The sequence below is a fragment of the Myotis myotis genome, unplaced genomic scaffold (assembly GCF_014108235.1).
Source record: "Myotis myotis isolate mMyoMyo1 unplaced genomic scaffold, mMyoMyo1.p scaffold_m19_p_17, whole genome shotgun sequence".
Taxonomy (NCBI): domain Eukaryota; kingdom Metazoa; phylum Chordata; class Mammalia; order Chiroptera; family Vespertilionidae; genus Myotis; species Myotis myotis.
The window spans coordinates 21,233,497-21,254,426 of record NW_023416321.1 but is presented as its reverse complement, the minus strand read 5'-3'; the positions used below and the strand labels follow the sequence as shown (position 1 = coordinate 21,254,426).

At 39.1% G+C, this 20,930-nt stretch overlaps 1 protein-coding gene across 4 annotated transcripts in view; it reads right to left on the bottom strand.

Moving 5' to 3' along the window:
* The window catches only part of INTS2 (integrator complex subunit 2), a 48,590-nt gene that overhangs the window by 16,430 nt on the left and 11,230 nt on the right, over nucleotides 1-20,930 (bottom strand). For 3 of the 4 annotated variants that reach the window (XM_036340226.1, XM_036340229.1, XM_036340227.1), the window contains exons 10-17: nucleotides 19,217-19,288; nucleotides 19,014-19,128; nucleotides 16,499-16,567; nucleotides 14,724-14,858; nucleotides 13,401-13,577; nucleotides 12,101-12,227; nucleotides 9,972-10,076; nucleotides 3,213-3,377 (exon numbers count right to left, since the gene is read on the bottom strand). In XM_036340226.1, the coding sequence (XP_036196119.1) occupies nucleotides 3,213-3,377; nucleotides 9,972-10,076; nucleotides 12,101-12,227; nucleotides 13,401-13,577; nucleotides 14,724-14,858; nucleotides 16,499-16,567; nucleotides 19,014-19,128; nucleotides 19,217-19,288 (965 nt within the window). The remainder of the gene's footprint in view (nucleotides 1-3,212; nucleotides 3,378-9,971; nucleotides 10,077-12,100; nucleotides 12,228-13,400; nucleotides 13,578-14,723; nucleotides 14,859-16,498; nucleotides 16,568-19,013; nucleotides 19,129-19,216; nucleotides 19,289-20,930) is intronic. The other variant, XM_036340228.1, reaches the window with a different exon arrangement.

Genomic DNA, 20,930 nt, shown 5'->3' with positions numbered 1-20,930 from the left:
TGGTATTTATCCGCTCTCCAGTTCCATCCATGCTGTGGCACATGGTAAGAGTTCCTTTTTCTTCTTCCTCTTCTTAAAGAATACCTTTCAGCATTTCATATAATGCTGGTTTGGTGGTGATGAATTCCTTTAGCTTTTTCTTATCCGTGAAGCTCTTTCTCTGACCTTCTATTCTGAATGATAGCTTTGCTGGATAAAGTAATCTTGGTTGCAGGTTCATGCTATTCATCACTTTGAATATTTCTTGCCACTCCCTTCTGGCCTGCAAAGTTTCTGTTGAGAAATCAGCTGACAGTCGTATGGGTACTCCCTTGTAGGTAACTGACTGTCTTTCTCTTGCTGCTTTTAAGATTCTCTCTTTATCTTTTGCTCTTGGCATTTTAATTATGATGTGTCTTGGTGTGGTCCTCTTTGGATTCCTTTTGTTTGGGGTTCTCTGTGCTTCCTGGACTTGGAAGTCTATTTCTTTCACCAGGTGGGGGAAGTTTTCTGTCATTATTTCTTCAAATAGGTTTTCAATATCTTGCCCTCTCTCTTCTTCTGGTACCCCTATAATTCTGATGTTGGTACGCTTGAAGTTGTCCCAGAGGCTCCTTACACTATCTTCATATTTTTGGAATCTCTTTTCTTTTTTCTTTTTCAGTTGGGTATTTTTTGTTTCTTTGTATTTCAAATCTTTGACTTGATTTTTGGGATCCTCTTATCTGCTGTTGGATCTCCGTAGATTATTCTTTATTTCAGTCAGTGTATGCTTAATTTCTAGTTGGTCCTTTTTCATGTCCTCCATGGTCTCACTATACTTATTGAGGGACTCATTAAATTTATCGGCGGTTTCCATAAAATTCTTGAAAAACCTTATAAACGTGGCCTTGAACTCTATATCCAGTCGTTTGCTTTCCTCCATTTCTGTCATTTGTGACCTGTTTCTTTGTCTCCGCATTTTGGCTGCTTCCCTGTGTTGATAGAGTGGCTTTGTGTGCTAGGTGTCCTGTAGGGCCCAGTGGCTCAGCCTCCCCAGTTACCTGAGGTGGACACTCTTGGTGCACCCCCTCGTGGGCTTTGTGCACAGTCTTGTTGTAGCTATGCCTTGGTTGTTGTAGGATCACTGGGAGGAATTGACCTCCAGGGCAATTGGCAGCGAGAATCAGCTGTGTCTGCAGTGGGAGAACTTCTGTGCTGGAGACACCCTTCTGGGGCAAGACTTGCTTCAGTGGGGCTTTGGTGCTCACTGAGACTGCACCATGAGTGTGTCCCTTATGGATCTGAGGAGTTGTGATCTGGATGGTTCCCCTCTGACCACTGGGTACAGTGGCTCTTGGATCTAAGGAGGCGCTAATTTAGTCTCTGCCTGAGGTTACACAGCAGGAACTACGAAGAGAACTGCAGATTCCCCTTCCTTTTTTTTGGAGTTTGGAAGTGCCCTGATGATGCTCAGCTGTGTAGCAATGCAAGCCGCTGTGGAGCCTTGGGCCTTCTCTTGGAAGCTCTGGGTCTGTCTGGTCAGGCTGCAGTTAGGTAATTACAGGTTGCAAATGGCCGGGGCATTCATATGCAAAAGCCTCTGCCGCAGCCTGGGCGGGGCGGGGTCTCAAGAAATCAAAGGGCGGAGAAAGCAGCTATGGCGGAGCCTCAGCCCTGCCCTATGGAGTCGCGAGTCCCAGTGTCCCGGCAATGGCTGGAAGCACCTCTGAGGGAAAGCCGCTCTCAAGCTCTCCCGCTGCCAGACAGTCCAGTTTTGTTTTGTTTTTTTTAAATATATTTTATTGATTTTTTTACAGAGAGGAAGGGAGAGAGATAGAGAGTTAGAAACATCGATGAGAGAGAAACATCGATCAGCTGCCTCCTGCACATCTCCCACTGGGGATGTGCCCGCAACCCAGGTACATGCCCTTGACCGGAATCGAACCTGGGACCTTTCAGTCCGCAGGCCGACGCTCTATCCACTGAGCCAAACCGGTTTTGGCGCAGACAGTCCAGTTTCTCCCTGTATGAGTCCTGGGTCCCCAGAGACTTCCCGGAACCGGATTTCAGAGCCGTCGGGAGCTTGTGTCTCCCTCCGGATTCAAAAAGACAGCCGCGTCCTCAGGTGCCAGACCCTTTCCGTGCGCGAGCCCCCGTACCTCTGCACTCCACCTCCGCAGCTCCTCCCGCTCGCAGTGTGCTTTTCTTTCCTTCTAGTTGTAGAATTTACACTCAGCCAGCCCTCCTGTAGTTCTGGATGATGTCCACCTTGTGTTTTTGATGCATTTATCGATTGTTGTGGGAAGCAGCAATTTCCCAGTGTTTATCTATGCCGCCATCTTAGTTTTTTCAGGACGCAAACTTCTTGATGCCTTCTTCTGGGTGCCCCCTTTATAAGTTGTAAGCACCTAGCAGATTACTGTTAATAAAAAATTTCTAGAACTGTGCTTTTCAGTAGAATAATCACTAACCATATCTGGCTATTGAGCACTTGAAATGTAGTTGCTCCAAAATATGATGTGCTCTAAGTATAAAATACACGCCAGATTGCAAAGACATGATATGGAAAAACAGTAAAATATCTCATTAATAGCTTTTTATATGTTTGATTACATGATGAAATAATATATTAGATATATTCCACTAAATAAAATAATTACTAAAATTAATTTTGCCTGTTTTTAACTTTTTTAATGTAGCTATTGAAAAGTTAAAATTATAAGTGTGGCTCACTTCATATTTCTAGTTGACTCAAGTGCTGAGCTAGAATGCCAACCCATTCAAAAGCCCGTTCATTGTTCTGACCAGGTCAGGTCCTTCCTAAAACGACATGACCTATGTAGTGACATAACTTAGTACCTACAAGGAAACAGAAGTGTGTCAGAAAAAAATGGTTAAAATTCAAACTTGCCCTGGCCGGATAGCTCAGTTGGTTAGGGCGTAGTCCCAACACACCAAGGTTGCGGGGGTTCAATCCCCAGGCAAGGCACATACAAGAATCAACCAATGAATGCATAAACAAGTAGAACAACAAATCGATGTTTCTCTTTCTCTTTCTCTTTCCCTTCCTCTCACTAAAATCGATATAAAAAACAGTTTTTAAGCCCTCACACTCAAAGAGAATTACTTAAAATATACTCACAAAAGCACTGTTATATCCCCAGGAAAATTCTGCATGATTTTAAGAATTTAATGAGCCTAACATTTTTTGATACTACTAAAGGGATAAAAGGACTATCAATTTACTGTACCTTCTTGGAGTTGTTCAGGAGAGTGGTTTTTGGCATTGTTAGTCAGGAGCATTCGCCTTAGCAGGGCACCAGTTCCTGTGATTTCTTCTTCACAGATCCAATCGTCCACAATGCATAAATGTGGATAGTTAGTTGCAAGGAGACGTAGTAAAGCAGAATGCAACCCTTGAAAATATATAAAAAGTCCATTGGATTCTTCATTCTTAAACACCATAATCATCTCTCCTCTCCCCCTTCTCCCTTCCATTTTCAGCAAGCCAAAGGAATTTGCACTTCTTGTGCATGCATACTAAGTTTGAGAACCTGGTCAGCAGTTCAGCTTGGGAATCTGCTTAAATAAAGAAAACCAAGTGATCTGATACACAGAACATTGGAAACTACTTCTTTCATCAAAAGTTCTCAAGCTTTCTTCAACACTATCCCAAAATAAAAGTCTCCAGTCAGGAAATGTTGTTTGACATAGCAATAGTTCAAGAGTTGAGGGGAGAGGAAAGAAAAGGAGAGAAAAAAAATCCACTTGGGGGAAATCACATAGGGTTTGAAAAAGGCCTCACTCAGGAATCCTGATAGGCTTCTCTCGGAGAACATGTCTTCTCTACCCAGTTGACAATCATTGCTATAGATGGGTAAGATTTAAGTTGCCCACTTTTGGATACTAAAAGGCCTCAAGCACTTTATGTACATTTTCTCAATTCACCCTAACATTCTCACAAGGTAAGCAATATTGTCTCCATTCTACTGTAAGGAAACAGGCTGAAGACATTAAGGTTGCCAAAGTGACACAGCTAAGTTTGTCGGCCAACTGAAGCAGTATTGATGATATCCACAGAGGGTTGATTTGTCTTCCTTCAAGAAGGGTTAAGGACAGTTTCCAGAGGGGAGACAAGTGGAAAAGAGGAAAAGGATTAAGAAGTACAAATTTCCAGTTATAAAATAATTTAGGATATAATGTATAGCACAGGGAATAGAGTCAATATTATCTACACTAATAAAAGAGAAAAATGGTAATTGGCGTACAACGCTACCCTTTTCATTGGCTAATCAGGGCTATATGCAAATTAACTGCCAACTAAGATTGGCAGTTAACTGCCAACAAGATGGCGGTTAATTTGCATATGTAGGCACAATGCAGGGAGGCGAAAGGGAAAGCAGGAAGAAGCCCCCTGCCACTGACAGTGATCGGAAACCCAGGGGGGAGCTAGGAGCTGGGGGGCAGGGCAAAGGTGGCCCTGGGGCCGCCTTTGCCCTGCCCCCCAGCCATGATCGGAGAATCAGGCGCCTTTGCCGCCCTGGCCAGTGATAGCAGGAAGTAGGGGTGGAGCCAGCGATGGGAGCTGGGCACGGTCGAAGCTGGCAGTCCCGGGAGCTAGGGGTCCCTTGCCTGGGCCTAAAGCGAAGCCCACGATCGCGGGGCCGCTGCAGCTGCGGGTCCCCGCTGCCCGGGTCGGACGCCTCAGCCAGAGGCGTTAGGCCTGGGCAGGGGCGGAGCCTGCAACCGCGGGGAGCTGGGGGTCCCCTGCCCAGGCCTGACACCTCTGCCGGAGGCCTCAGGCCTGGTTCAGGGGCCGATCCGGTGATTGGTGATCGGAGGGTGATGAGGGTCAACTCCTCTGGCCGAGGCATCAGGCCTGGGTGGGGGGCAGAGCCGGGGATTGGGGGGATATGATGGTCCCCTTGCCCAGGCCTGAAGCCTGGGTCAGAGGCGTCAGGCTTGGGCGGGGGGTGGAGCAAGCGATCAGAGGGAGATGGGGGTCCCCTGCCCAGGCATGATTCCTGGGCCAGAGGCCTCAGGCCTGGGCGGGGGCCAGAGTCAGTGATCGGGGGGGAGATGGGGGTCCCCTGTCCAAGCCTGACACCTCTGGCGGAGGCGTCAGGCCTGGGCAAGGGGCCAATCAGGCGATCGGAGGGTGATGGGGGTCTACGCCTCTGGCCGAGGCATCAGGCCTGAGCAAGGAGCAGAGCCAGCAATCGGAGGGGTCTGGGGGGTCCCCTGCCCAGGCCTGATGCCTGGGCCAGAGGCATCAGGCCTGGGCTGGGGGGAGAACCAGTGATGGGGGGAAATGAGGGTCCCCTGCGATTGGAGGGTGATGGGGGTCAACGCCTGAGGGCTCCCAGTATGTGAGAGGGGGAAGGCTGGGCTGAGGGACACTCCCCCCCCCCACACACACACACACACAGTGCACGAATTTCGTGCACCGGGCCCCTAGTCTATATATATAAAAGCCTAAGTGACCGTTTGACTATTTGACTGGTAGATATGACGTGCACTGACCACCAGGGGACAGACACTCCGACTGGTAGGTTAGCCTGCTGCTGGGGTCCAGCCAATTGGGACTGGATGAGACTGGCCGGACATGCCCTGGAGCCCTCTCACAGTCCCTCCCCAGCCCTGATCGTGCACTGGTGAGGTCCCAGATTGCAAGAGGGCACAAGCCAGGCCGAGGGATCCGACCAATGCACAGATTCGTGCACTGGGCCTCTAGTAATTATATAATAAACATGTACAGTGATAGATGGTAACTAGACTTATTGTGACTACTTTGTAAGGTAGATAAATATTCAATCTCTATGTTGTACACATGAAACTAATAATTAAAGATAAAATTTTTAAAAAGGAAAAAATAAAATAAAGTCTACTTTTTTAAAAAAGGGGTTAAGATTGTCTCCCTCCACAAAACCACATTTGACTGACTTCAAGAAAAAAAAAGAAAAGCCGGGACCGGTTTGGCTCAGTGGATAGATCGTCGGCCTGCGGACTGAAAGGTCCCAGGTTCGATTCCGGTCAAGGGCATGTACCTTGGTTGCGGGCACATCCCCAGTGGGGGGTGTGCAGGAGGTGGCTGATTGATGTTTCTCTCTCATCGATGTTTCTAACTCTCTATCTCTCTCTTTTCCTCTCTGTAAAAAATCAATAAAATATATTAAAAAAAAAAAAGAACATCTATATCATGTTCTATTAATTTAAAAAAAAAAAAAGAAAAAAGAAAAAAAAGAAAAGAAAAAATAAGGGGGGGGTTAAGGAAGCTCAAATGGAATGGGAAATCTTCCTTTTATTAAATCGAAGTCTTGTTTCCAACCTTTTGCTTATAACATCGTTTGCCTAATCATGACTGTCTATAATAATAAAAGCATAATATGCAAACTAGACCAGACGTCCTTCTGGATGAAGCCAGGGCTATGAAGGAAGCCCAGGTCCCGGGTGCCTGCCAGCGGCTGGAGGGAAGTCTGGGTCTCGGGTGCCACAGGGAAGCCGGTGCCAGCAGCTGGGGGAAGGAAAGCCTACTTTTGCACAAATTTCATGCATCAGGCCTCTAGTTATTAGAAAATATCAATAATGACAAAATAGGTAGCTATTTGAGCCACCCGCTCGCAATTCTCTTTGAGTGTACTTTCTCTTTGCTTGCTCAAATAAATTTTCTCTAGCGAGTTTGGGTCTTGGCTCTGAATTCTTTTCTTAGCCAGAAGTCAAATACCCAGGTTGTTGAACCCTGATTTGGTCTGACCCCACTGGTCCGACACCTGGTGCCGTTCTGCTGCCTACAATAGAGTGGGACCTTGCCCCAGGGTGACTTTTCCTTCCAGAGAATAGAGCTGAGCAAGAGGTTTGGACCCTCTGACCTTTCCTCCCTAGAGATAACATCGAGGCTTCAGTTGTATTTCATCTCTAGGTCCAGATAAGCAACAAAATAAACCATGGCTCACTGTCGACTTCAGGACCAGCTGTATGGAATAATGACCCCCTGCCCTGGTGGTGGCCAATCAATCAGTGGAGACCACAACCCTGAATGAACACACCTGGAAAGCTACTGAATATTCTATTAAGATCTTCCCTGGGACCTCCCCTAAAATCTCCACCCTTAAAACCCTTAGGCCTTAGGCTCCTTCCAGGAGCATGCCTGTGCCTTTCCCTTTCTCCCTCCCCTTCCTAGCCCTAGGCACGTTACCATTGGCTTCCTCACTCCCAAGCTCCAAGGGCCCTTCCTTTACCTCTATAACTTGTTTCCTAAGCCCATTCCTTCTACCTATGTAATTTAACCAATAAATGTTCTCCAAAAAAATTTTTTTTTTTTTTTAAAAACAAACCCTTGTGTCGAGGGATGACTTTCAATAGATCGCAGCGAGGGAGCTGCTCTGCTACGTACGAAACCCCGACCCAGAAGCAGGTCGTCTACGAATGGTTTAGCGCCAGGTTCCCCACCAACGAACGTGCGTTGCGTGAAGGGCGTGGGGGCGGCCCCCTTTCCCGCCGCACCCCGTTTCCCAGGACGAAGGGCTCTCCGCCAAAAAAATTTTTTTAAATAAATAATGACAAATTATGATACTGCAAAAACTTATAGAGAAACAAGTGTTGGCACATAAATAACCTAATAAATATTGTTGTTACTATATTATCATCAGAGTTATGAGTAGTAATAATAGTATTAGTAGTAATAAAAGTACTTTAGATCCAATCACTCCCTTATTATGCAACTTAAATCAACTCCTGCCGAAACCGGTTTGGCTCAGTGGATAGAGCGTCAGCCTGCGGACTGAGAGGTCCCGGGTTCGATTCCGGTCAAGGGCATGTACCTGGGTTTCGGGTACATGCCCCAGTGGGGGATGTGCAAGAGGCAGCTGATCGATGTTTCTCTCTCATCGATGTTTCTAAGAGGTCCCGGGTTCGATTCCAGTCAAGGGCATGTACCTGGGTTTCGGGCACATCCCCCAGTGGGGGATGTGCAAGAGGCAGCTGATCGATGTTTCTCTCTCATCGATGTTTCTAACTCTCTCTATCTCTCTCCCTTCCTCTCTGTGAAAATGAATAAAATATATATTAAAAAAAAAAAAATCAACTCCTAATACCACTGCTTAGTCCCAGAAGGGATAGCATCTGCTTCCTTTCTTATAGAAACTGCTTAAGCCCTGGCTGGTTTGGCTCAGTGGATATGGCATCAGCCTCTGGACTGAAGGGTGCTGGGTTCAATTCTAGTCAAGGGCACATGCCCGGGTTGCTAGCTCAATCCCCAGTGGGGGCCATTCAGAAGGCAGCTGATCGGTGACTCTCTCTCATCATTGATGTTTCCATCTCTCTCTCCCTCTCTCTCCCTCTCTGAAATCAATAAAAATATATATATTAAAAAAAAGAAAGAAACTGCTTAAAATGAATGTTTCTCGCCTGGCCGGCATGATTCAGTAGTTGAGCGTCAACCTATGAATCAGAAGGTCACAGTTCAATTCTGATCAGGGCACATGCCTGGTTTGTGGGCTGGATCCCCGGTGGGGGGCATGTAAGAGGAGGCCAATGAATGTTTCTCTCTCATCATTGATGTTTTTATCTATCACTCCCTGAAATCAATAAAAATATATTTTAAAATAAATAAATAATGTTTCTGTTTAAAAGGACACTGTAACAATCAAAAGTGGTATTATTATTTTTTAAAATATATTTTATTGATTTTTTACAGAGAGGAAGAGAGAGTTAGAAACATCGATGAGAGAGAAACATCAATCAGCTGCCTCCTGCACACCCCCTACTGGGGATATGCCCGCAACCAAGGTACATGCCCTTGACTGGAATCGAACCTGGGACCCTTGAGTCCGCAGGCTGACACTCTATCCACTGAGCCAAACCGGTTAGGGCTAAAAGTAGTATTATTTTAAAATTTAAATATCTAAATGCACAAATATATGTAAAATTAAGACTATCCCAAAACAGTCACAAAAATGACTGCTTACAATAGTGCAAATTAATTTATATTCCTAATATCTTTAATAAAACATGTGTTGCCAAATGCTACCAGATATAACATCATTTCTTTGAATATAAATTAAGCAAAGATACAATAAATGCAGACATCTACCTAAAGATGACCAAAGAAGGTTCATGTTCCTCCTTGAAACCGACAATAATAAAGAAAAAAAATAGATAAATACAGATGTAATAGGAGAATAAAAGGAGAACCCAACTATGCTGATCAACTGAAAAAAAAAAAAAAATAGAAAATTTGAGCTTCAAAGAAACAAACAAAACCCAAACTCAAACATGATAAACAGAAATAAGGAAAAAATGAATTTCAAAAAATATTACCATATTTTTATTTGACAGTTTTACAGTAAAAATATTACAGTAATTTCATGCTATGGAGTGTTATGAAGCAGTTAAAAACAATAATGTACATGTACTGACATAAAAAGATTTCCAAGACTCCCAGACAAAAAGCAAATCTCAGAAGAGACAGATATAATAACATTTATAATTTATTTTAATTTTACTCATGTATGTATCTATTCTCTTCAACCATATGAAATTAAATTTTTGAATAGTTGAATACGTGCAATTTCATATAGATCAACTTGTATAAAAAAAGGTCTGGCCCTAGCTGGTTTGGCTCAGTGGATAGAGCATTGGCCTGCAGACCGATGGGTTCCAGGTTCTATTCTGGTCAAGGGCACATACCTCGGTTGCAGGCTCCTCCCCAGCCCAAGGCAACCAATTGATGTGTTTCTCTCTGTTCCTCTCTCTAAAAATCAAGGGGAAAGTATCCTCAGATGAGGATTTAAAAAAAAGGTCTGAAATTACACACCAAAATAAAACAGCTAGGATTTGGGCAGGGGAGGTTGGGGTGTTTCAAGAAGTAAGATTAGAGAGGGAGGTAAACAGGAATTTCACTCTGGAATATTCTGAATTTTTAATATTGAGCATCTATTAAATTTATAACATAAACAGAAGAAAATGTTTAACAGTGAATGTTAGCAGTAAAAAGCAAGTAAAACAAATACCTCCCAACTCCTGCTGCAGCCCTTGAGCCTGTCGAATAAGGAATTTGATAGGAATCTGATCCATTAAAGAGGCCGAATATGATTTTGGCTTTCTTTGCATGGCAGCTGTCAGTCAAAGGTAAAAAGCATAAGAAAAATAAAGTGTCAGAAACAACAGAAATCTTAACCTTCAACCCAAATGGGAACACAATGTTAAATTACTTTTAATTCACTTAATCTGAGAATACAACTCATAAAAGATGAAGGATTGCTACCAAATAGTAAATACACAGAAGAGCAAGAACATGCCAAGGGCAAGATCTGGAAAATGTCCCAAAATTGAAACTAGTGGGAGGAAAATCATGAGTGAGAGAAGCCATATGCAGAAATGTCTTACACTAAAAAAAAAAGTGGTAAGTCTAGACTCCCAAATCCCATTAGGAGGACCAAATACAGTCATGACCACATGGCTTAAACTAAAGCCTCATGATTCCAGCAGTCTTAATCTAATCATGTATAACTGTGGTGACTGATGCTTTTTAAAGGAAGTTGGGCACTATAAATTTCACTTCCTTCTCTCACAACTCCCTCTTTCTCTCCTTCCTTTTGCTCTAAAAATCAATAAAAACATGTCCTTGGATGAGGATTAAAAACAGAAAGGAATGAGATTGCATTTAGGATTCCACTGGCTGCTTTATAGTTCCTCATATGTTCAATATTAATCACTATTGTCTTTAACTTCAAAAGTATCTAAAAATAAACTGTATTACCTAGAAATAAAGTCTTTAGATGTAATAAATAGGAAACATTTTTTAAGTATAAAAACTGGCTGGTGTGGTTCAGGTGTTTGAGCATCATCCCATGCACCAGAAGGTCACCGGTTCAATTCTAGTCAGGTCACATGCCCAGGTTGTTGGCTCAATCCCCAGTAGGAGGCATATAGAAGGCAGGTAGTCGATGTTTCTCTCTCTCTTTCTCTCTCTCTCTCTCTCCTTCCCTCCCTCTCCTTTCCACTCTCTCTAAAATCAATAAAAACATATTTAAGACCAAAAAAAAACCCCAAAAACTAGAAATATAATGGTAATGCTCATATATTAACTGGGTAATAGTACACAGAGATTTATTATATTACTCTTTATTTCTTACACATATTCTTTTGGATTAATACAATATTTAACTAAAACTACACACATGTATTATATATTTTTAAAACCAAAAATATATGTGTATGTGAAAAAATATATACATATACACACATACACACTTTTTTAAAAAAGACTGTGATATCCTAATACTTCATTCAACCTCAAATTTCAGGAATTCCATATTTGAGCTTTCTATAGCTACCTGGTGGCTGTTAATGTTTATTATTAGGGCCAAAACAGAACAGTTAACAAGGTACTGAAATTACAATACAACTTCACAGACAGGAATAAATTTGAGGCAGATAATTATCTTTTTGGCTATTCAAGAGCAAAGTTTTCCCATGCTGTGACATATTCTGCAGTTACTTATTCCCCTTGGAGATAAGAAACTAGAACTAGAAAAAAAAATCTACATCAAGGGAAAAAATTCTCCAAGCAAGGCCAATCCCTCCATTTGTCTTCTATATCCCATCCCGTCACCTCTCACGGAATCACTCCAGAGATTCTCTCTATATTTACATTTCGTTAATAAAGTCATTAAAATTATTAAAATACAGGCAATTCAGTTATCTATTAAATTAGCCTAAGGACTGAGCCTGAAGGGGTAACATACATGTATTCATGCATCAGAGTTATACAATGCCTACACTGCAAAGACTATAGAATAGTAGTTCTCAACCTTCTGGTCCTTTAAATACAGTTCCTCATGTTGTGACCCAACCATAAAATTAATTTCGTTGCTACTTCATAACTGTAATGTTGCTACTGTTATGAATCGTAATGTAAATATCTGATATGCAGGATGGTCCTAGGTGACCCCTGTGAAAGGGTCGTTCGACCGCCAAAGGGGTTGCGACCCACAGGTTGAGACCCGCTGCTACAGAATGATGCTGAAGCTTGTTAGAGTAGTTGACCTGACTTTCTCATATAACAGCTTGAGGAGTAACAAAATATAAGCAAATAAAATGAACTATCACCAGAAACACTCCCCCATGCACAACTTACCTAAAGTCTTTGTGTTTGCTAGGAGAGCTTCCTCATAAGACAGTATGTAGTAAAGCACCAAAAGCTGTGCTGTGATACTGAAACGCTGACTAAGGCGGGTGTTGTCACTCTGGAGGTAACAGAAATGCTTTAAAATAATGTTAAATTTCATGAATGCTTTTTTGATAGCAAAAGTACTCAAAATAGACTATTCAGTGTTGCTGGTCCCAAAACGGGAGGAACATTGCTGTGTTTGCATTACTCAGAGAGACAACTTGAAGTTTAAATTAAATTTGAGATGACATGGGAGATGAAGGGCAACAGCTGTTACTCAACAGAACTCCCATCAGGCCGTGTCTGGAAAAAGGTTTACAGGAGTCTAAAGTCTTATCTGAAATTTCCATAAAGAAAATAACTCCTATGCCGAAACCGGTTTAGCTCAGTGGATAGAGCGTCGGCCTGTGGACTGAAAGGTCCCAGGTTCGATTCCGGTCAAGGGCATGTACCTGGGTTGCGGGCATATCCCCAGTGGGAGATGTGCAGGAGGCAGCTGATCGATGTTTCTCTCTCATCGATGTTTCTAACTGTCTATCTCTCTCCCTTCCTCTCTGTAAAAAATCAATAAAATATATTTAAAAAAAAAAAAAAAAAGAAAGAAAATAACTCCTAAAAAAGTATTACACATTAAAATATATTTGTTAAAACATGTGACTACTTTTCCTTTTAAAAAATAGAGAAAAATATTTTCTTCAAATTTACAACAAATGAATCTAGGTATAGCTAAAATCACGGGAAGCTAAATAAACCTGTGTTGAATGTTACATAGTCCTTTGATCAACACACATTCTCCAGGCATGCCTGACGTTAAAGTGAAGCTTTTAAAAGAATTCCTCAAAAAATGCCTTTTCGCCCGACTGGTGTGGCTCAGTGGTTGAGCGTTGACATATGAACCAGGAGGTCATGATTCGATTCTAAGTCAAGGCACATGCCCGGGTTGCGGGCTCATCCCCAGTGAGGGGCATGCAGGAGGCAGCCGATCAATAATTCTCTCTCATCACTGATGTTTCTCTCTCTCTCTCTCTCCCTCTCCCTTCCTCTCTGAAATCAATAAAAATATACTTTAAAAGATGCCTCTTCAACAAAATACTTGGAATATCATTCTTTAAATTTTTATAAGTAATCTAAAGAAATTTAATCCCATTTTAATCCAGAACCACCTAGAAGTCCTCTAATAATTGATAAAAGAAAAATGAAATAAGTTAAAGAATAAACTAAAAGAACAATAAGCTTATTAATGCAAAAAAAAAAATCACTATTTTACCCCAGTGACTCCTTGGAAAATGTCAAGTATCTCCTGTTCTGTGACTGGCTGATTTGTGGCTTCTGGATTAGATTTAGATGCAGGAGTAAGTACAGAATTTATGTACACGTCAATCAGAGGAAGTAATTGAGGATGGAGTGGGGTGGAGGTTTCACATAGCTGTCTATAAATCCAGTCCTAAAAAAAAAAGGTGATAGGCACTAAATCAATTATGGCAATAAGAAAAAGCAAGTGAAATTTTAATAGCACATACAATTTTACATGATTTAGGAATCAGTGCACCTCACTATTAACTTTTAGCAGTTAAAAATATATTCTTCAATTTCACACTGTCTTTGATTTAAAAATATGAACTACTTTTATATCTAATTGAAAATATTGTCCAGTGAAAGATAAATCTAAAATGATGAGTTTGGGTTTTGAATTTGAACTTTCAGTTTTTAATTTATTTGTTTTTAAGTAGTGGCGAGAAAACTAAGTCCCTGCTATATCTGTATATACAACACCTTATCTGTTGTTGTAGAAGACCTCACAGCAGAGAAATTTAGGAAGAGGAATGGTTCTTCACTGTGCAAACTCCCAGATGGATCAAGAAAGTGGCTTTGAAAACCGCTTATGAGAGACGGTCACTTAACTCTCTACACAGACTGAGGACATGTAGAAATGTTGGGTGTGCATTTGGATTCTTAATTCGTATCTATTTCACTTGCTAAAAATATAAAGTAGAAGACACCAACTAGCTAGAAACTAACTTCAAAAAATCATAAAAACAAGGATAATTAAAAGTGATATCAATGCACATATTGCTCATTTAAAAATGAAAAAAATGCACATATTGTTCATTGTTTTTTATAAATAAAAGAGCCTCTAGAAAAGGTTCAAACAGATTCCTATGCCTCCTGGGATTCAGCCTTTCCTCAGAGGCCCTTTTAACTGTTTGACATAGCCAACTATCACAAATTGAAAACATATAAAAATATGTACAAGCTGGCTATGGATGACTAGCAACTTTCTCAGTTTGGTGAATAAAACCAAACTACTAGTATAGAAAATGGCAATCTCTTACTAAGGCTTAATGAAATAGTCATATGCTATTAATGAGACTATAAATGAATTATTAACACTGTACATTTTGTAAATAACTAAATTTTTATTATTTAAAAAACCTAAAATTAAGTTCCTAATTACTATACCTATGTGAATGACTTCTAAGAAGATATATTTCATACACAAAACCCACAGTAAAGGCCTAAAAAATGAACCAGGACTGGGAAAAAAACATTAACTGAGGGTGTAGCTTAAAATATAAATGTAAGGCCATACTTTTATTGACACTTTGTGCTTGGTAAAGGAACGACTCCTGAGAAGCTGGTAAATACAATGAATAGGCAAAAAACCAGTAATGTTGGCACTCAGGTTGCTGGTGACAGGGACTCGAACTGCATGAGCTGTGACAACCTAAAAGGGAAACGCAGTATTAATACATATGATAGAACTAAATACAAAATTATTCTGAAAGAGGGGGGATTAAAAGGTAGACTGTCCATACTTAATACAAGTATAGGCCTTAGAAATAAATAAGAAACAATTGTTACATGATTTAATTATTTTTTAATGATAAGGTAGCATACAAATAGGATTTGTGATGTTCTCTAATTTTTTAACTTGTTTTTAAAGATAGATATGTTGATGGTAGCATAGTATGTTAAAAAATATAAAATTTGGGCCCTGGCCAGTGTGCTCAATGGTTAGAATGTCAGCCTCCACACAGAAGGGTCTCAGGTTCAATTCCTAGTGAAGGGTACTTACATGGGTTGCAAGTTCAATTGCTAGCCCCTGTGGGGACCCATGCAGGAGGAAACCAATCGAAGTGTCTCTCTCACATCCATGTTTTTCTTTCTCTCCCTCCCCCCACAACTCCCCTTCCACTCTCTCTAAAAATCAATGAAAAAATATCCTCGAGTGAAGATTAACAAATATACATATATTTGGAATCCATATCATCTGTGCTTAATGACTCTGGCTAAGTCATTTTATCTTCTAAGTCTAGTTTCATATCTACAAAATGGGACAATAGAGACTTACTTGCCTCAAAATCTTTTTGTGAGGTGGAAAAATTTTTTTGAAAAATACGTGAATTATAAAGTATCACATAAATATAAACCGGAATTTTTACTGTTATCCTCAGTGGCATGCACAGATCTCTATTGTCTTCTAGTTAGTTCAAAATGTGTGACTGTTATGTGGGAGTGTATGTGCACTGAGGGGAGAAGGAAGACTCTGATACAGAGATGAGAAATTCCTAAAAGAAGCAACAATTAGCCCAGCCGGTATTGCTCAGTGGTTGAGCCATTGACCTATGAACCAGGAGGCAGCTGATCGGAGATTCTCTCTCATCATTGATCTCTCTCTCCCTCTCCCTTCCTCTCTGAAATCAATAAAAATATTTTGTGCATATAGCTGAGCATATGAAAGTACAGAGCGACCAATAATAACATCTCCCCAAATTATTTTTAATTTTTAAAGTAAAAATTATGGATCCATGAGTATTTGCAAATATTTCATTTGTTAAGACATATATTTTTGTATTCTGAGGTTTAACATGACAAGTGAACCTGAGAATTAATGTTAAATTTTAGAACAGTCTCCTTCACTGAAAAAATAAAATATCCTTGGGAATAACCATGGAAACAAAGTGCTGAGGCCAAATAAGAACATGTAAATACAAGAATAAGGAATTTAGACTGTAATTTATAATCTAGGTAGAAATGAACCTCACAACCCAAAGGTTTAAATAGGTCTCTATTTTATTTTTCTTCTGACAAATCCAAATGACTACCCCATGTGAGACCCCTATATCTAAGGCTGTACTCTATCTACTCAAAATCTCCAAAATATATAAATTTCAAATATGCTTTTGTAAATAGTAAGTAGCTTTAAAAGTAAATTTTAAATGGGATTATTTTTACAGATGTTTCAAAGATTAAATAAATCATCACCGGAAACAAAAAAAGAATAGAAAATACCTTACTATTCTCTTAAACTGAGATATACACGTTTTCACCAAAGAATGTTATGAAAGAAGGTTAAAGAAGTACCTGTTCAGTAAAAATTTCCTGTGTGAAGATATTCTTCATCCTGCTCAAGGAGCTGGGCTTAATTACAATCTAAAACAACAAAAAAAATTCCCATAGGATATAAAACTATATTAAGCACCATTTTCTCTGGTAAATTTATTATCTAAAATGACTGTGATATATAACATTAATGTTCAAATACTCTATTTCAGAAGTGGCTTCTCAGATCCAATATTGAAGTATGTTTTTCCTCAGAAAATGAGCCAACATATAAAAGTACTTAGTAAATAATATTATTGACATTTCAAGTCAGTGCGAAGAAGTGGATTATTCAATAAAGAGAGGTGGGCAGCTACCTTTTTGGGAATATTTATAATAAGTCCTCACTTAACATTGTTGTTAGGTTCTGCAACTTTGAAAGAAATGACAAACAGGTGCAGGCAAAAGCAGGGTTACAAAGAAGTCAAAAAATACAATAATAAGTAAATAAATAAATAAATAATAAAAGAATAAACTTTGTGTTTCATTTACTTACAACTATAAAACTACTTTTGCCCAACCCTGTATATTGAAACCAATTTTACCATAGACTAATTGAGAGTAACAAGAGTTAGGTTCCCACAGCATCTCATCAATGGTATAACAAAGTGACAATGAACAATACGATGTTATGGGACCTGCTGTATATTTGCACAGATGACTCCATATCCAAAATAAACTCCAAGTGTATTAATAATTTAAATGTAAAACATGAAGCCACAAAAACACTAGAAGAAAATATAGGTGACCATTTCTATAGACCTGAGGAAAGAAAAATATTTCTAAGCGTAACAGCAAAGAACCACGAGAAATAATATGCACTATACACACACGAAAAAAAATAATAATTTCCAAGTGGCAAAAACAACTGGGAAAAATTAATTACAACATAATGTACTTCTCCACATTAAGGATTATAAAATACATCACTGATTTAATTAGTAGGGTTTCAAGAAAAAGAGGGGTGAAATACTAGCACATTAACATTACACATCATTTCAATTCAATATTGGGTAAAATATGTCTTTAAATTGATGAGATGTGATATATACAGCATAATGGCATATCATTTATATATAAAGAGCCCTTTAAGTCAGTAAAATAAAAAATAAATGATAAAAATCCCTAGAGAAAAATTGAGCCATTGGTAAGTATTTCACAAAACAAACCAGCCAAAACACATAAATTTTTTAAAAAAACAACAAAAAACACCACTATAGCCCTGGCTGGTTTGGGTTGGTGGGTAGAGCATTGGCTGTGGACTGAAGGGTCCCAGGTTTGATTCCAGTCAAGGGCACATGCCTGGGTTGTGGGCTCGATCTCCAGTAGGGGGTGTGCAGGTGGCAGCCGATCAATGATTCTCTCTTATTATTGATGTTTCTCTCTCTCTCCCTCTTTTAAGTCAATAAGAATATATTTTTTAAAAAAAACAGTTTTTGAAAGCAAAGAGAAAAAATCATTTAAAAAAAGAAACAACACTGTGAGCTATAAAAATAATGACAATCATATTTACCATAGTTTTCACTAGTAATCAAAGACAAAATCAAATTTCAGTAATGCCAGTGATGGTGAGAGTAAAGAAAAATAGGCACTCTCACTCACTAATGAAAATAGTTTGATTACTATAATCTTTCTAGAAGATAACCTGGCAATACTCATTAAACACCTTAACATCATCATACTCTTTTAGTTAGTAACTGCCTCAAAGAACTTTATCCTAAGGAAATAATCCAAACAGCATTTGATAATAAACATGTGTGAGTATCTGTGTATATATTTACATAAATAAGGTTTTTAATTTTCCCAAAATTGGAAAATTTACATAGCAAATAAAAAAGGATCCATTAGGAAAGTCATGACTGGTCCACATGATGGACTACGATAGAATCACTGAAAATTATACAGTATTAGAATACTTGATATGAAGAAATGCTCATCATATATTGCTAAATTCTTTAAAATTACAAAATATGTATGTCAATTTAAAGAAAGAACAGCCGAAACCGGTTTGGCTCAGTGGATAGAGCGTCGGCCTGCGGACTGAAAGGTCCCAGGTTCGATTCCGGTCAAGGGCATGTACCTGGGTTGCGGGCACATCCCCGGTGGGGGATGTGCAGGAGGCGGCTGATCGATGTTTCTCTCTCATCGATGTTTCTGACTCTCTCTCTCTCTCCCTTCCTCTCTGTAAAAAATCAATAAAATATATTTAAAAAAAGAAAGGACACCAGAATGTTAACAATAATATATTTGATATCCCTAAACAATGAAGTTATATTTTCTCCTTCTTTTCTGTGTTTACCAAGCTTTCTACACTGAACATCTATTATTCTGGTAAATAAATGTTTTCATAATGTAATTTTTTCTAAGACCTCCTGGTAAAATTTCAAACTATTAAATTAAAATTAAATTACTTCTACATGAAAATCTATTTACTTTACACTAAAAGAAAATGTCCAGCTTAGGAACCTTCTTTAGAAAGAAGACAAAAGAAAATTACCTTCATCCCCAAAGTGGAACAGACCAAGTCAATGATAGCACTAAGCTGGTTGCTATGAAAGTACATAGCGACCAATAATAACATCTCCCCAAAAGAAGCAGAAACGCCTGAAGTACTGTAGAAACAGAAAATAAAATATGAATTTCCAAACAGAGATTAAGAAAAACTTACTCAGCTAACTGAAACAAATGAAGTCCTCTTACCTCTCAAAATAAGCTTCTTCTTTTATCATCCAACTTAGCCACACTACCATTAGCTGCTCCTGTTCAGGTGTACTATATAAAAAATACCAGAATGTTACTGGTTTAACTCAGATGTAACAGCATAGGAGTAAGGAAGCATTCTGAAATTATTTTTAGTAGAAGTTATTTTTCCTTCCCTATTTTGAAATATCAATTCAAATTAATAGTGTGTTGAATTGCCCATTGTCACTGAGATATGAAGTAGTTGTAGGTATGAAGTAGTTGTAGAGATGAAGAATGAGGGCCTATGCTTTTCTTTAAGGTTGTAAGTAGTCAAAGTCTCTCAAAAGTCTTAATTATTTCCTTTCCATCTTTTACCTAAAAAATGAAATTTAACTTATAGGAACATTTTAAGAACTCAAAATTGTAGAAAAATAAGTGATCACTATTCAAAAAGCGAAGAACGATATAGGGAAAAAGAGAGAGCTACAGTTCATCAGATATGAAAGATGGTTATAAAAGTACATCAACAATGACTTTTAAAGGAAATTCCTAGATTTAGATTGTAAAGGGCAAGTTAACTTTGACTTGTAAAAATAATGTTCATTGAACTCCTACTCCATTGTGGTGTAAATGAATAAAATAAAAAGCACTGAAAAAAGCCTGCTACCCCAAGCTAAGAAAACTGAAAAGGTCATTATTAGCCACACCCAAATCATTTTACTAATAAGACAGTGTTATATAGTAGAAAGTTACACCCTTTAGAGCCTATCCAGACAGACCTGAGTGGTAATCCCATCTCTGCTAGTTACTGGTAGTGTGACCCTGAACAAGAAATTTAAATAAATATAACAACCACCCTAGAAAACCACCTGAAAACTAGATGAACAGAACTATAATTACAAAAATTAAAAGGCAAAAGGTAGTCCTGGCCGGGTAGGTCAGTTGGTTAGAGCACTGTTCCAATACGCCAAGGTTATGGGTTAGGTCACCGGTCAGGGTACATACACGAATCAACCAATAAATGGTTGTAACAACAAATCAATATTCCTCTTTTCTCTCTCTCTCTCTCTCTCTCTCTCTCTCTCTCTCTCTCTCTCTCTCTCTCCCCCACCCCCCTCTCTCTGTAAAATCAATCAATAAATATTCTTAAATGCAAAAGTAGGATGATCATGTGTAATTACAACAATAAATTTAAGGTCATATACAAGCACACAGACAAAAGAAGTAAAAAATATTGACAAAACATAAACATGGATGGGGGAATAAAAATGGTAGTGATTATAAAATGTGTTTGAATTTAAATGATCATCAACTTACAATAGATTGATATAAACATAGTTTTGGTATATTATATATGAAGCACATGGTAATCACAAACCAAAACTATGGGAGAAATACACAAGAAATAAAGAGAAAGGAATCCAAACACAACACTACAGAAAACCTTCAATATATAAGAGAGCAAGAGAATAAGAAAGGAATAGAGAACTACATAAACAATCAGAAAACAATTAATAAAATGGCAATAACTACACACCTATCAATAATTACTTTAAATGTAAATGTATTAAATGCTCCAATCAAAAGACAAATAGAACAATAGGGAGGTGAAGGCCTGAGGCAAGGGACGGGGGCAGGCTAGAAGGGGTCAATGGGGGTAAAAAAGGGGGGCATTTATAATACTTTCAACAATAAAGATTTAAATTAAAAAAAAAAAAGACAAATGGATAAA